General features: G+C 49.1%; 1 protein-coding gene across 2 annotated transcripts in view; it reads left to right on the top strand.

The window, feature by feature from the left end:
• Positions 1-107: 107 nt before the first annotated feature.
• SNX30 (sorting nexin family member 30) overlaps positions 108-15,785 on the top strand; it is a 111,142-nt gene continuing 95,464 nt past the window's right edge. For both annotated transcript variants that reach the window (XR_004681240.1, XM_035016034.1), the window contains exon 1: positions 108-347. Coding sequence is in view for 1 of the 2 variants with exons in the window: in XM_035016034.1 (XP_034871925.1) it covers positions 192-347 (156 nt within the window). In the remaining variant the exon portion in view is untranslated. The remainder of the gene's footprint in view (positions 348-15,785) is intronic.

Genomic DNA, 15,785 nt, shown 5'->3' with positions numbered 1-15,785 from the left:
GCCGCAGCCCGGCCCGGCCCCGCGCCGCCAGAGACGAGCCGGCGGGCGGCGGCGGCGGCGGCTGCCGGCCCGGCTGGCGGAGGGCCTCCGACCGACCGCGGCCGAGCCGGGCCTGGGCGCGGGCGCTGAGGTAGCCCGCCGCGGCGGGCACGGGAGGAAGCGGCGGCGGCGCGTCCTGAGCCGTGCGCGCCATGTCGGGCGGGCCCCCCAAGGGCCTGCCGTCCACCGGGCCCCACTCCCTGCTCGACATGCCGCACCCGCTGGCCGGCTCCAGCAGCGAGGAGGCCGTGGGCGGCGACAGCACGCCCAGCCCGGACCTGCTGATGGCCCGCAGCTTCGGCGACAAGGTGGGGCGCGCGGGGCTTGGGGACCGCGAGGCGAATTTCGGGGATGGTGGACGCGGAGCTCCCAACCGGCGCCGCGCCGCGCCCACCCTGGCGCCCCAACCCGGGGGCGGGCGGGCCCTGGGCCCCAGAGCCTTCCGAAAAAGCGTCCGTCCCTGCCGCCCCCGCGGGGTCGTAGCCGCGAGGGGGCGGGCGCCAGTGACAGCTGGTGGGGAGGGGTCCTGCCCGCGTGGTGGGGCCGGTGGCGGGTGTGCGGTGGCCGGCGCGTGTGTCCTGGGATGGGGTCCCGAATTCCTCCAGGTGCATCCCCGAAGGCTGAGCTGTCGGGTAACTTGTAGCTCCCCCACTTTCCTGGGACTGCAAAGGAGCAAGAGTTAATGGTTTTCCGTGGTAGGACTGGCAGCCTTGGTCTAACTGCCAGAGTCATTTTCCCCACGCTCTGTCATGTGGGGAGTGATCTTTGTTTAGGTTTGCTGTGTGCCCTGCGGGGTCACCTGACTCAGACCCTGGCCGGCGAGGGGAGAGTCTCGCTGTGGTTTTCTCTCCGGGGCTAGGTTCACCTCTGACGGCCCTCCACACTGGTTAGCTTCGGCAGAGGCCCGTTTTGTGGTTGATGGAAAGAAAGCTCGCCCTTTGACCTTCTTTGTGCAGAAGGAGGCTCCTGATTTTCTTAGAGCAGCATAATCCTGGTGTTGCTTTGAGAGAGCAGAGTCCAGCGAAGGGTAAGGGGCGGCATCCTCCTACCCCTCCATTTCAGCTGGGACCAGAGCTTGAGCTGTGATTCTGTCAGCGCTGCCGTGGCCACCTACTCATTAATTGCAGAAATTAGAATTGCTCTTAACACTTGTAATTAGGAGTCCCTCCTCCCGGTAAAATACTAAATGAATTCCTCCTAGTCCCAATATTAGATGGGATTAGAGGACCCAATTCTTTCCCCGATAGATGGGAGGGCATGTGGTACAATAAAAATGAGTATTAGTGCACTGAGCACTCAAAATAGCTATGGAGGGGAACTTGATGTACCTTCATAAAAGAGTTTATGAAAGCCAGGAGTGGGGAGTAGAGCATTAGGAGCAAAAAGGCTTGAAAAGCTAATGAAACCAATGGATTGAGCAGTTTGAAGTGTGTGTGTGTGGGGGGAGGCTGTTTGTGATTATTTCTCTTTATTTTATAGATAATAAGTGATATGAAGGGTTATGTTGCTTGGAAATACCTTGTGCATATTTGACATTCAATAAGCAATTGTTGAGTGACTGAATGAATAATTTGTTGCTTTCTTCTAGACCGAGACATTGTTCCTACATGCATGTAGGACAGGGACCCAAGTTAAACCTTCTGATTTCCTTCTCAGGATAGTGAATTAATTATCTATTGCTGTCTAACAAATTACTCCAAAACTTAGCACCTGAAAATAGTGTGTGGGGGTCAACAGTGTCACCTAGGAGTAGCTTAGCTGGGTGGTTCTGACCTCAGGTCTCTTTTGAGGTAGCAGTCAAGGTGTTGACCAGGGCTTCAGTCATCTGAAGTCTGGGCTGGGGGAGGATTCGTTCACTCACTCGGCTGTTGGCAGGCCTTAGTTCCTCTTCATAGGGCTGCTGGACACGGCAGCTTTTTTCCCCCCAGAACAAGTGGTCTAAGAGAGCAAGAGATCCCAGGACTCAAGCTACACTCTTGTATAATCTAATCTTGGAAGTGACATCATTCTGCCACAGACCAATGCTAGTACAAAGTGGGAAGAGGGTATAAATACCAGGAGGTATAAATATTGGAGCCATCTTGAACGCTGGTTGCCACTGATGGCTATTTTATTTATTTTTTAAAAATTTTGTGTTTATTATTACTATTACGATTATTATAGTTTTTAGTAATCGCTACACCCAGTGTGGGACTCGAACTCATGATGCTGAGATCAAGAGTCACATGTTCTTCTGACTGAGCCAGCCAGGTGCCCCCACTGGTTTAAACATTTGCTTAATTTGGGGCACCTGGGTGGCTCAGTTGTTAGGCGTCTCCCTTCGGCTCAGGTCATGATCCCGGGGTCGGGGGATCGAGCCCCGCATCGGGCTCCCTGCTCCATGGGAGGCCTGCTTCTCCCTCTCCCACTCCCCCTGCTTGTGTTCCCTCTCTTCCTGTGTCTCTCTCTATCAAATAAATAAATAAAATCTTAAAAAAAACCCCAAAAAACATTTGCTTAATGATCCACTCTTGGAGGATACCTGTCTCAGAAATATGGGCATTTTACTAATAAGTACAGGGAGGACAAACGCCCCGTACCACTAAGATCTTGTTGGTGGGTGGGAACTCAGGCCCAAGTCTAAATACTGCTGGCTTCCTTTACAGGGACAGTTCGTGAGAAAGACCATCTTGAAGCCGTTATTATTAATTATTGAATATTTAATAAGTCTCCTTACAGCTGTAAGAAGCATCAAAATGACATCACTCCCAAGGGCCTGATTTATAGTAAGCCACTTTTCCTTAGAGGTTAAATAATGTAATTTCTTTCCCTGACTGGAAGTAACATTTTCCTTGAATCTTGGCATGCACGTGTGTTCTAGCGACTGTGGAGAAATTTCTGTAGAGAGAGGCTAGCATTCAACCAAGGTGAGTCAGGACCAGTGGAAGGAAGCCTTCTGTTTGGCCTCCTTCTTTTGCCCATGCAGCGCGGGGGTCGTTGGAGGACAGGTAGGAAAGCTGAGTGCTGTGATCTGTCTTTGAAAAGAAACCTGTTTTCTCGCCTTTCTGGAAAATGGAGTTGTGACCCTGGATGCCTGGTTCAGAGTCAGTTCTGAGCTTGGAGAATGAGGGTTTGACAGGCTGCTCATGGCACAGGGCTGTTGTATGACGCAGAGGGGAATTGCTTTCTGTGGGCCCAGGATGTTGCCAAGAACGGGGAAGCCTCGTGTCTTGGTCCAGCACACACTTCTGAATGGCGTCTGGGATGCTTGCTGGAGAAGGAAACAACAATCAAATATGATGGCTTTTTCATCCACTAACTTCTAAAATCATTCAAACCTTGGAGTTACGGGAGAATCCTTCTTCCAAGGGTTGCTAGGACTAATTCTTTTCATGCCTGATGAACCCACCAGGCCTTCTGTCACTTCATCCTTCATCTCCACCTAGAATGTAAATAAACCACTTGGCCTGACTCTTTTTTTACTTTCATCTGCAAACCACTCAGGGCTGCTTCTCCCTGACTCAGCCTCCAACTTCTGTGTGCCTCCCAACACTCAGACACCAAGCCCACTCAAGCCCCAACTGTGGTTAACTCTCCTTCCCACACCCGCAGCCTCTTCACTGAACTCTTCTGCCTACTTCCTGCCCTCTTCGGTGGCTACTTCTTCCAAAGGTGTCTTTTCCTTATCTATTCCACTTATATCAGGATCAGGAGATGGGGGTCAGTGTCCTTTCTCCCCACGGCCCTTTACAAACCAAGCTCTTGGCCCAGCTTATTGTATGGGTTCAGCCACATATTTGAGGGCCTATCATGAGACAGGCACTCTTCCAGGAACTTGAGATGAGTCAGCCGGTTAAAGACCCCTGCCCTCATTGGGTACTTCTCACTGAGTACGTCCTATGTTCTGTAATAAATGCTATGGAAGGGAGAAGAAGTAGGTTGGGGAGGGGGCTCAGGATCACTGGCTGTGGGAGGAGGATTTGGATAGACCTTCCTGAGAACTGGAGCTTTGAGTAGAGACGTGGAGCAGGTGAGGGAGGGAGTTAGCGAGTGGAGGTCTGGAGGCGGGTCCAGGTGGAAGGAACAGCCAAAGCGGAGGCTTGCAGGCATCTGCCTGGTGTGTTGTGGAATAGCCCAGAGGCCACTATGGCTGAGGCAGAGTGGACAATGGAGAGTTGTAGGCTGACAGCAGAGAGGGGAGGGTCCAGATGGTGTAGGGCCTCATAGGCCACCCTGAGAATGTTGGCCTTTTCTGTGAGTGCCACTGCAGAGTCTTGAGCAGAAGGAGGGCGTGATTTGACTTGTGTGTTGAAAAGGGTCACACAGGCTGTTGAATTGAGAACCCTTTATTTGGCTATTCTGCTGAAATTTGTTTCCTTTTAGTTAAAAGGACATAAACCAAATGCAAACTGACGAAGAAAAAAAAATCTCCTGGCTTTAATGTTTTTGAAAAGCCCCAGGTAATTCGGCTTCAGGAGTGGCTGGAACTAGGTATTCAAATGATATCGGAAATCTGTCACCCTCCGTCTCTTGGCTCTGCTTTCTTAGGTGTTAGTTTTATCCTCAAGCTAGCGAAGGGATATGTTCTACAAATAAACCTCACAATTTCAGCAGAAAGAGTGTCTCTTTCCTGATAGCTCTGGCCAAAGCCCTGGGCTGGTGTCTCATGAGCCTAAATTGGGTCAGGCACTGAAACCAAGCTTTGTTAACTCTGATTGCCCAGACCTGTACCAGGTCCTTATCTTTGGAGAGTGGAGAAAGGAAATTTTTTGTAGGTCTGTGTGTTTGAATTGTGAAATGTACATATAAAGTACATAAAATGTTTAAAGAATAAAATGTATCTCTACAGTTTAAAGAACAATAAATACTCATGTTCCTCCTACCCCGCAGCTTAAGAGAATATTGTTAGTATCTTAGAAGCTCCCTGTGTGGCTGGGGAGGATGGAGGTGGTTTCCAAAGCAGATTCAGGAGGCTGCTAATAGAAGGAGGAATGAATGAATGGGGGACAAGCAGAAACAAACGTCCATTTTACAGGACTTCCACGACCTTTCCGCTCCCTCTCATTTCTAACACCCCTGCCTCTCATTCATTAAAATCTCTAGCCCTCGGAGCGCCTGGGTGGCTCATTCGGTTAAGCGTGTGTCTTCCGCTCAGGTCATGATCCCGGGGTCCTGGGATCGAGCCCCGCATCAGGCTCCCTGCTCAGTGGGGAGCCTGCTTCTCCCTCCCCCAACCCCCCCCTCAAATAAATAAATAAAATCTTAAAAAAAAAAAATCTCTAGACCTCAATTCATGGTCTTCTACAATCATGCCCTCCCCTCAAGGGACTCTGTTCAGACCTTCAAAGCTATGGGCTTCTTAACTTTATCTCTACACACCTTGACCTCTTTTTCAGTCCAGCTGCCCTCCCCTGGCCACACCCTTGCGTTCTAATACCCAGAATGGTTGGGCTTTGAGATAATGCCTTGAGATAGCATCTTCTCTTGCCTTCCCCTCTTCCCAGTCAGCAAGTACCGACTGCACCTGTTCACCTCCCTCCTTCACATTGCATGGCTCATCTCATCAGCTCCTCCTGCCACTTCCTGTCCTCCATTCCCTTGCTCTCCTTCTTTACACCCAGCCTGAATCATTCCATGGGTTCAGGTCTTTTGCCTACACCTAGGGTGCGAGCACACCTTGAGAATCACTGCCAGGGTCAGTTCATGGGTACCAGCCCCAGCTGGGGCCTCAGTGGCGCTGGGCGCTCCTCTCTTTGCACAGACGCTCCCGTTGTGCGCCATGGCTGGTCTGAAGCTTCACTCTGTTCCTCACACCTCCCGCCCCTCTACTCCGCCCTCCAGTTCTGCTGATGAGAAGACAGAAACCACTATAAAAGAACTTCCTTTTTCCAGACTACGAAATGATCTGAATCCGTAGCCATCATTTCTTGGTTGCCCCCAGTTGCCGTGGAAGGGATTCTAGGCTGCTCCTGGACTGTGTGGCCCGCCCCGTCTGGCCTCTCAGAGACCTTGCTCTGTTCATCACCCTCATTCATTCCTGTGTCTTCACACTCCCTCTCGCCTGGCTCATTCCATCAATATTTAAACATGCTCAGGTCACCCTCGCTTGTAAAGCTAACCAGAGGTAAAGAAAATTCTGCTGTGAGGCTCTCTTCTTCCCCATCTCATGATCTATATTGTGACTGACTCCTCTTCACAGCCAAACTTTTTGAAGGAATGGTCTGCCCTGCTTGTCTTACTTGCTAACTCCTCAGCCCACTGCTGTCTGGTTTCTGACTTTACTCGTGACTTCCTTCTTGCAAAATCCAGTAGCCCCTTCACCATCCTCGTCTATCCTGACTTCTTCTTCCACCTGGCACTTGATGCTGTTGAGTTCCCTCCTTCTGGAAACACTTTCTCCTTGGCACTCCAGAGCCTGGCTGTCTGTGTTTGAATCCCAGCTCTGCCTACCTACAGGCTTTGTGACAGCAAGTTATTTAACCTCTCTGAGCCTCAGTTTCCTCATCTGCAAAGAGGGAATGAGAGAAGCACCTCTAGCACAGGGTTGATGTGAGGATCTGGGGAGTTCGTACTTAGAGTAGTGCCTGATACGTAGTGAGCCTTTAGTAAACATGCAGTGGTGATGGTGGTTATTCCTAGGGGTCGTACTCTCCATATCGCCCCTCACATTTCTGCCTGTTCTTTGTCCATGTCTGTATCAGTTGTGGTCCCGTCAGGGTGAAAAACCTCTGTAGGTATTTCAAACTGAAAGGCTGTGGCACAGGGAGCTAGTTACATAGGCAATGGAAGACATGAGAAGTCAACCAGGAGATGGTGAGGTTAAGAGAGTAGCGACAGCAAGAAACTGCAGTTACCCTCAGGGCCGGAGGGTCAACGGGAGGGGGTGATGTTAACATCCAGGAGCTTCTGTGGGAACTAGAACCATGGCGGGGCGGCTCCCCAAGTGTGGGGTCCACAGAGGAGGGGAGGTCTGGAGAGGAAGCAGCTGCTGCCAGGGACGCTCTCTGAACCAGAACAAAAGGCTCGGGGCAGGGGGAGAAGCACCTTGGCTTCTCTTCTCATCCTGTCTTCTGGTCTTTCATCAATATCTTCCATTGGCCAAAATATCTTTCTTGGTGGACATGGGACTCTAGGAGAGCCAAACTGTCTTTCTTAGATTACTCAGATGGATGCTGGGGGAAAGAGTATCTCTTTCTGTTAGACTATGAACCTCTGTTTGCTGCGATGTGGAGAGGGGCTGCTTAAGAAGAGGTCAGAGAGGAGAGCTAGGAGAGAAAGGGGGACAGGCCCTGAGGGTCACTTGAATCCTGGACCCCCCTGTGCCGGTGATGCCCGAAGCCAGCACTGCTTCTTGGTTACAGGAGGTCACGAATTCCCTTTTATTGATACTCTTTTCAGTTGGGTTTGTCACTTGCCACTTAAAAAAAAAAAATTGACTGATAGATACATTGACCTTAAAATGTGAAGTAAAAATTGAATTTTACTTTGAGAATATTGAATATTGAGAAGGGGTGCTTAGTTCCTATCGGTCAGCCCCACCGTCGGGGTGTATGTCTGAAAATCAGCTAAGGCAGCCGAGGTGGTGTTTTCACCGGGTCCTTGAAGTTTGAGGAGCCTTTCTGGTACGAGGTGGAGGAAAGCATCACGGGCTGAGGGAGTAGCCTGAGCAAAGCTCCTGAGATGGGAAGGACCTGTGCCCGCTGGAATTGGATTGAGTCGCGTCATGTGTTGGGATGGGTTTTGAGGGTCTGGAGGTGGGGATTAGTGAGAGAGGAGTCAGCAGACCCAAGACTACTTTGAATGCGGTGATGTGGAGGTTAGCTTTTATTCTTCAGGCAGGAGTCAACCCTAGAGGGTTTTTGGGCAGAGGACCGTGTGGTCAGTGCTTGGGGTGGGGTGGGGCTGGCAGCAAGAGAGGTGGTAGGAAAGCGTTGGCCTGGTTTCGGTTGGAGTCGCGGCCTGCAAGAAGAAAGATTAGAAAACATAAAGATGACTCGCTTTGGTAGAGTGGGGATGACTGGCGCCCTCACAGAGAGGGCGCGCACAGATTGGGAAGCGAGTGTGAGCAGGAAGTGTGAAGATGATTAGGGTGCAGTTTGAGGTCAGGAGTCAGGACAGAGGTGGTCTGAGCCCACCTTTGGAAGCCTACTCAGAGTTCAAGGCTTAGCCCAGATGCTGCTTCTGGGAAGCTCTTCCTTAGCATATAGACACGCAACCCCAATAGATCCAGCTAAAGATGGCCGCGGAAGATGCGGACGTTGACGATCACATGGAAGGCAGGGGTTGTAGCGCTTGGGTTATAAGAAGGGTGCTGGCTTGGGGGAAAAACAGGGGTGAGCGAAGACATTTAGGATAGGGGAGACTTGAGTATTAGTAAAGGTTACAGGGAAGAAGACAGACGTTTTGTGTTAAAATACAAAACAGCTTGGCAAAGGTGCACTAATTCGTGTATGAGTAATTGGGTTTGTTTATTAGATATTAGAGGGGTTATATGCAGTCTTGCCTCCGCTCACCCCACAGAATTGCTCATCTTGGCTGCCAGAGCAGTAGTCAGGATGCTGTTCTGTGTGTGTGTGGACGTGTGACGGTGTGTGGACCAGGGCAAGAGGGATCTGAGGAGAGGTGTTCCTCAAACTCCTGTTTGAGTAAAGGCACAGAGGCAAGAAGAACACACAACGGGTTTGGGGAGCAGAGTGCAGGCTCTTTAAAAAACCTTCATGTCTCAAGCATGTGCTTGTGTGCCTGGCTCTGCTAGATGCTGAGGACAGTGAGAAAGATTAAGATAAAAAGGAACCTCCCTCAAGAGGTTCTTGGTCTAGTGGAGAAGAGATGGTTACAATCGAATGTGAAAAATGTTACATATATTTACTGGCTCTGAGGCCTTGGGCAAGTTTCTTACCCTTGTAATGCCTCGGTGTCCCCTTATCTAAATTTTGGGTTATTTTTACGGGGATGTTCTGAAGGTGGAACGCATGTTTGGAATAGTGTCTGGCATATAGTAAATACTGTGAAAATGCTGGGTGTTTGGGGCGCCTGGGTGGCTCAGTCGGTTAAGCGGCTGCCTTCGGCTCGGGTCATGATCCCAGGGTCCTGGGATCGAGCCCCGCGTTGGGCTCCCTGCTCGGCGGAGAGCCTGCTTCTCCTTCTCCCTCTGTCTGCCGCTCTGCCTACTTGTGCTCTCTCTCTATCTCTGTTAAATAAATAAATAAAAATCTTAAAAAAAAAAAAAGAAAGAAAATGCTGGGTGTTTGTATCGCCTTAGAAGCTGACCCTGAGAAAGAATTTAACTGCTAGTAGTTTATTGGAGGGGTGAAGGAAAGTGAGACAGGGAAGGGAAGGCACCAGAAAAAGGTAAGTTACCGAACCAGTTGACACCCCTCGGAGCCTGTACAGAACACACGCCTCGGCTGTCCACACCCGGGGTGAGGCCGCCCGGGTCTCCAAACCGCAGCCTTTATCAGTCATTTGTTGAGCACGCCATGGACGGCGCGTTTGGGCATTGAATCCCCAGGCACTTTGCAGTCTGCGCCGTGGGTGGGCAAAGTAGGAGAAGCAATCAGACCAAGAAATGCACGTGCTGGCGGTTGGAAGTCAGGCCAGTGGGCCCTGGACTGGTCAGGGCGAGGGGACGTGATTGGGGCGCCGGCCGTCTCCACTACAGTTACTGTGAAAGTAAGGTACAGGGTTGGAAGTAGGGAGTGAGCGTGCTTAGGAGAACGGTGGCTTTTCCAAAGGAGATGATGTTTGAGGTGGAGAATGGAGAAGTAGATGTTTTAGCAAGCTGACAGAGCAAGGAAAAGTACCCGGGGCAGAGAAACCAGCATGTGCCAAAGCTGGGCAATGTCTGGTTGCAGGAATGGCCCAGGAGACGGTGGCTGTGTCGTGCAGCTGGAGAGGGAGGGGGTGGGCAGATGGAGGTCTGTATTGGCAGACGGTGAGGGCTTTATCCCACGGGACTGGGAGGCCAGTTTGTATTTTAAGCAGGGAAGGTTTAGGGCCATACTTGTTAGGTCCCTGTGACTGAGCCTCTAGCTGGGGCTGGAGTGGGATAGGGTGGAGTCAAGAGGCTAGGAGTCTAGGGAGAAGACTGTTGGAGCAGAAGGTTGGGGGAGGCAGTTTTGGTGGAGTTTGACTCACTGATTTCAGGGAGTGTATTGCTCAGGAGTTTTGTTTGCAAATGTTACAGATCAGGCTTTCAGTAAATTACACAAAAAAGGTGAACCTATGGGCAGGCTCACTTTAACCCCAGGAGTGAGCTGGAAGCAGGGGTCTGAATGTTCCCGAGGGTCAGATTCATGCTCCAGAGCAGTTTTCTCCAGGAGGGAGGGAGGCGGGGCAACTGGCAGCTCCCATTTCTCCCATTTTACAGCTGTGCCTCCAGAGAGGGAGTCAGTCTCTTACACAGGGAAGAATCTCAGGGAGACATGGCTTGGGTCGTATACCCAGCCTGAGACCAATCAGCTGGGCCCAGAGCTTCAGCCGTGGCCCCCGGCTGGGGGCGGGGAGTCTGCAAGAGTAAGTCAGCCCTGCTTCCAGAGCAGCTCTGAGGTGCGTGCGCTAGGCAAACAGTAGGAGATTACTTACGGGGGAGACTCTTGAGTCACAGGTTTTAGTGACTGGCCGAATCATCATGGCATGAACAAAACAAATTTCGGGAGAAACAGGTCAAAAATTAAACTGTAGATTTTCTAAGGCTTTTAATTTTTTACTTTATTTTTATTTTTTAAAATTTATTTACTTATTTTAGGGATGCCTGGGTGGCTCAGTCGGTTAAGCAGCTGCCTTTGGCTCAGGTCATGATCCCACCCACGGTCCTGGGATCCAGTCCCTGCATCTGTCTCCCTGCACCGCGGGAAGCCTGGTTCTCCCTCTCCCACTCCCCCTGCTTGTGTTCCCTCTCTCGCTGTGTCTCTCTCTGTCAAATAAATAAAATCTTTAAAAAAAATTATTTTCAAAGAGCATGCAAGCGGAGGGAAGGGCAGAGGGAGAGAGAGAATCTCGAGCAGACTCCCCACTGAGTGTGGAGCTGACTCTGGGCTCCCTCTCATGACCCTGAGATCATAACCTGAGCCGAAACCAAGAGGCCGACGCTTAGCCAGCTTTGCCACCCAGGTGCCTCAGGCGTAGTTGCTTTTCAAAAGAAAAATTGAGATAGAAATCACATACCATAAAATCCACTTTTTAAAAGCATGTAGTGTGGTGGTTTTGGTATATTCACAAGGTTGTGCAACCGTCACCTGTTTCTTTCTTCTTTTTTTTTTTTAAAGATTTTATTTATTTGTTTCACAGAGAGAGAGGGAACACAAGCAGGGGGAGTGGGAGAGGGAGAAGCAGGGAGCCCGATGCGGGGCTCGAACCCAGGACCCCGGGATCATGACCCGAGCCGAAGGCAGACAGTTAAGGACTGAGCCACCCAGGTGCCTCGCCCACCCCGTCATCTGTTTCTAATTCCAGAATGTTCATTACCCCAAAGGTAACTCATCGTTCCCCTTAGCAGACACTCCCTCCATCCCCCCCACCCCTGGTAACCACCATTCTGTTTTGTGTCTTTAAAAATATGAGACTTCTCTTTTAGATACCCTATATAAATAGAATCATATAGTATTTGTCTTTTTGTAACTGGCTTATTTCCTTAGAATAATGTCCTCAAGGTTCATCCAGGTTGTAGCATGAGACAGGATTTTCTTTTTAAAGACTGAGTAATATTCCATTGTATGGATAGGTCACATTTTCTTTATCCATTCATCTTCTGGTGGATGTTTGCTTCTACCTTTTGGTCATTATAAATACTGCTGCAGTGGACATGGATGTACAAATATCTCTTTGTGATCCTGTTTTCATTTTTTTTTTTTTTTTAATGTAAACCCAGAAGTGGGATTGCTGGATTATATGGTAATTCTGTTTTTAGTTTTTGAGGTACTTTCATACTGTTTTCCATAGTGGATGTACCATTTTATAATCCCACCAAATGTACACAAGGGTTCTAATTTCTCCACATTCTAACCAACACTTGATATTTTCTGATCTTTCTTTTTAAAGCTTTTTATTTTTTAATTTTAATTTAATCTTTTTTAGAGAGGGAAAGTGAGGGGGTGGAGAGGCAGAGGGAGAGAGAATCTTAAGCAGGCTCCATGCCCAGTGCAGAGCCCAAGTCAGGGATCGATCTCACAACCCTGAGATCATGACCTGAGCCGAAATCAAGAGTTGGACACTTCACCAACTGAGCCACCCAGGCGCCTGATATTTTCTGTTCTTTTGACAAAAGTGGCCATCCTAATGGATGTGAAGTTTGATTTGTATTTCTCTGATGATTGATACTGTTAGGTGTCTTTTCGTACACTTTCTGGCCATTTGTATATCTTTTTTGGAGAAATGTCCATTCAAGTCCTTTGCTCATTTGTATATCAGATTATTTGATTTTTTAAAAAGATTTTATTTATTTATTAGAGAGTGAGCGAGCAAGAGAGAACACGAGCGGGGGGAGGGGCAGACTCCCCGCCAAGCAGAGAGCCCGATGTGGGGCTCCATTCCTGGGCTCCAGGATCATGACCTGAGCCAAAGACAGATGCCCAACTGACTGAGCCACCCAGGTGCGCCCAGATTATTTGATTTTTTTGTTGCTGAGTTGTAGGAGTTACTTTCATATTTTATTTTTATATTTAACCCTGATCAGATACACAATTTGTAGATATTCTGTCCTATTCCCTAGGTTGCCTTTGTGTCTTTTGCGCAATTTTTTAGTTTGCTATAGTGTCATTTGTCTATTTTTGCTTTTGTTGCCTGTTTTTTAGTGTCATATCCAAGAAATAATTGCTAAGTCCAATGTCATGAAAATTTTCTTCTATGTTTCTTCTAGGAGTTTTATAGACTGGGGTCTTAGGTTTGGGTCTGTAATCCATTTTGATTTAATTTTTGTATATGGTGTAAGACGAGGATCCCACTTCATTCTTTTGCATGTGGATTTCTAGTTTTCCTAGCACACCATTTGTTGAAAAGACTGTCCTTTCCACATTGAGGATCTACTTTTTTTTTTTTTTTTTGTATTTGACAGAGACGCAGCAAGAGAGGGAACACAAGCAGGGGGAGTGGGAGAGGGAGAAGCAGACTTCCCACTGAGCGGCGAGGATGTATCTACTTTTAAAGCTAATTTCTTACTAAAATCAATAAATCATATTAATAGTTGAAGTGCTAAGATGAATTCTACAAATGTTTGAGTGACTTCTCTGTACTATGGGCTGTGTAAGGCGTGTTCCTTGGGAATCAAGGTATCTAAATTCTGGAAATGACATTAGCCTGGGACAGGTCTGTAATTAGAGTAGATATGCTTGTAGAATAGCTGTTTTACTGCAAAAATGGAAGCCTAGACCTTCTTTAGGGCTACTTAATGAGGGCAGAGGTGTGTTCTAAGGAACTGGGCTTGTTGTCGTCCCACTGACATCAGCATTTATGCTGCAAAAAATGCAATTTAGCAGCCTTTCTCTGCGCTTTCCGGTCAAGCAAATGTTTATTTCATGACTTGCATCAGCAATTGTGAAGGGCACTTGGACTTTTCTTCATTTTTCTCAAAGATTTATATGGGCCTATTGTGTGTCATACCTTGAGGTTACATAGATGGACAAGAAGACCTTACCTTTAGGCAGTCAAGGCCCAGGAAAGGAGACAGAGGAGGTACCAGTGAAGGATTGCAATTGAAGATGGTGATAGGGGTTACACAGAATGCCAGGAGGGTAATTCAGAGTGATTTCTTTTGAGTTAAACAAATTCTAGAGTAAAGCATGTTTGAAGGAGGCATTGGGTTACCTATTATGGGTTTTGTCCTTGATATTAATGGTCAACATTGGGATTTCAGTGAGAATTTGAGTAATTGTTTTCGGGTTTGATAATAACGGGAAATTCTCTACTGTCTTTCAGCCCTTAGATTTTCTTATGCATATGTTAATCCAGTGAATGTTCTTTAGCAGTGTATCCAAGATGGGCTGTGTAATTTGTGGGACCCAGTGCAAAATTGAAATGCTTGTCCCCTTGTTAAGATTTTATTAAGAATTTCAAGATGGTGACAGCAGAGCATTCAGCCCAGTGTGGAACCCTTCTGAGCACAGAATCCTGTGTGAGTGCAGATTGCACACCCACGGAGCTGGCCCCAAGTATATCCTTTAGAGGTACTGGTTGCCAGGTCCTGTTAAAATCACCTCTTACCCATCTTGGTGTTCTAGATCAGGACTGTTGGATTCCTTGGGTGTGCTTCTAATGAGTCCAGCTTCCTGGGGCTTGCTTCTCCAGTCTGGGTTGACCATGGCACTTGCTACTCCATCCCCTGTCAACATTCTAGCATTTCCTGTTTCTAGAAGAACTTAATCTCCCCTCGTGCCCAGCTTTTCATGCTTAATGTGTGCTTCAGACTGCTTTTCATTTCCCTAACCATTGCTTCTACTTTCTTTCCCCTTTGTTCTGGTCTCTCCCCCAGAGAGGGTGCTCAGCATATACGCTCCCCCAGTTATCCTTGCCTTCGCTCAGAGATATTGGCAGGGGGTGCTCATAATTGCTGCTAACAGTTACAGAGCGCTAACTGGTTGGGAGCCTTGCTGGATCATCTCTGTGCGCTCCCCTATGGTGTAGTTACTTTGACAGCTGGGGAGATGTAGGCTCTGGGAGCAGTAACTTGTCCCAAGTCACAGAGCTAGAGGAGAGTGGGGCTGGGATTTGAACTTGGGTCTGTCTGACTTGAGAGCCCACTCTTCTTCACCATCACCACTGCTGTTGAATTGGCTTCCTTCCCCAAGCCCCCTCCCCGATTTCTGAACACTTGCGCACCTGAGTCACCGTAGTACCTTGTGTTTCGGCTACAAAGAACATCTGCACCCAGAGGGGGAATGAAACCAGCCTCTCCTGTGTCTTAGCTCATGTCTCTTCTCTCGGTTCACTTTCTCGCTTTTTTCAGCCTTGGTCCTCACCATACCAGTCTCCCTTGTCAGGGAAGTTTCCCAAGGCTTGCTGGCTGCTGCCCGCTCGCTCTCCCCATCCCCACCGGGCTCCTCGAATGAGCGGTCTTTGGGCATTGCCTCCATCTGCCTCGGCGTCAAGGTCCACGGCCCAGGCCTGCCTCTACCACTCACCCCTGCAGAGACCCGCGACGGCTTTTTCGTGCTGTGGTGCCCGGGCCTTTAGAGCTGCAGAGACCTGGAAGGGCATCCACCCCAAGACCCTCTTTTTTGCACTTGAAACCGTGGCCCTGCGAGAGGAGCGATTTGTCAGACCCAGGTCACCCAGCTAGCTCCCGGTCGAACTGAGCCCAGGACCCAAGTTTCCCAGACCGCTTGGTCCGGTGTCCATTTTCTGTGACTTGTGACGTTAACCAGCCTCCCCTTGATTTTCTTCACTCTCTCTTTTTTTTTTTTCCTCGGGGTCGCATTCTGTTCACTGCTGTATTTCTCTAGCCCAGTGCCTGGCACATAGCAGAGGCATAATAAATACGTGCTGAAGGAATGGATTCTGTCCTCCCCTGGTCCACCCCTGCCTCTCGGGATCCGCCTCTTTTTCCTTCCTGCTCTAACGGGGGCCCACCCAGCCGTGCTCCCTCCCCTTTGCTAGTTACTTACACCCCATCTCTGGAGGGCCTCACGACTGCCCCAGGGTGTAGGATTCCCAGACCTTCAGGGCCTCGCTTCAAATGCATCTTCCCAAACATTTCTCTGATACTTGTTTTTAGCACCCTTAAAATCACTCTGTGGTGAGAGTATTAAAAATCATACCTTTCTTGGCCTCTCCTC

The sequence above is a fragment of the Mirounga leonina genome, unplaced genomic scaffold (assembly GCF_011800145.1).
Source record: "Mirounga leonina isolate KUSES-001 unplaced genomic scaffold, KU_Mleo_1.0 Mir_170, whole genome shotgun sequence".
NCBI lineage: Eukaryota > Metazoa > Chordata > Mammalia > Carnivora > Phocidae > Mirounga > Mirounga leonina.
Note: the sequence above shows the minus strand (reverse complement) of the source record. Positions and strands in the feature narration are given on the sequence as shown.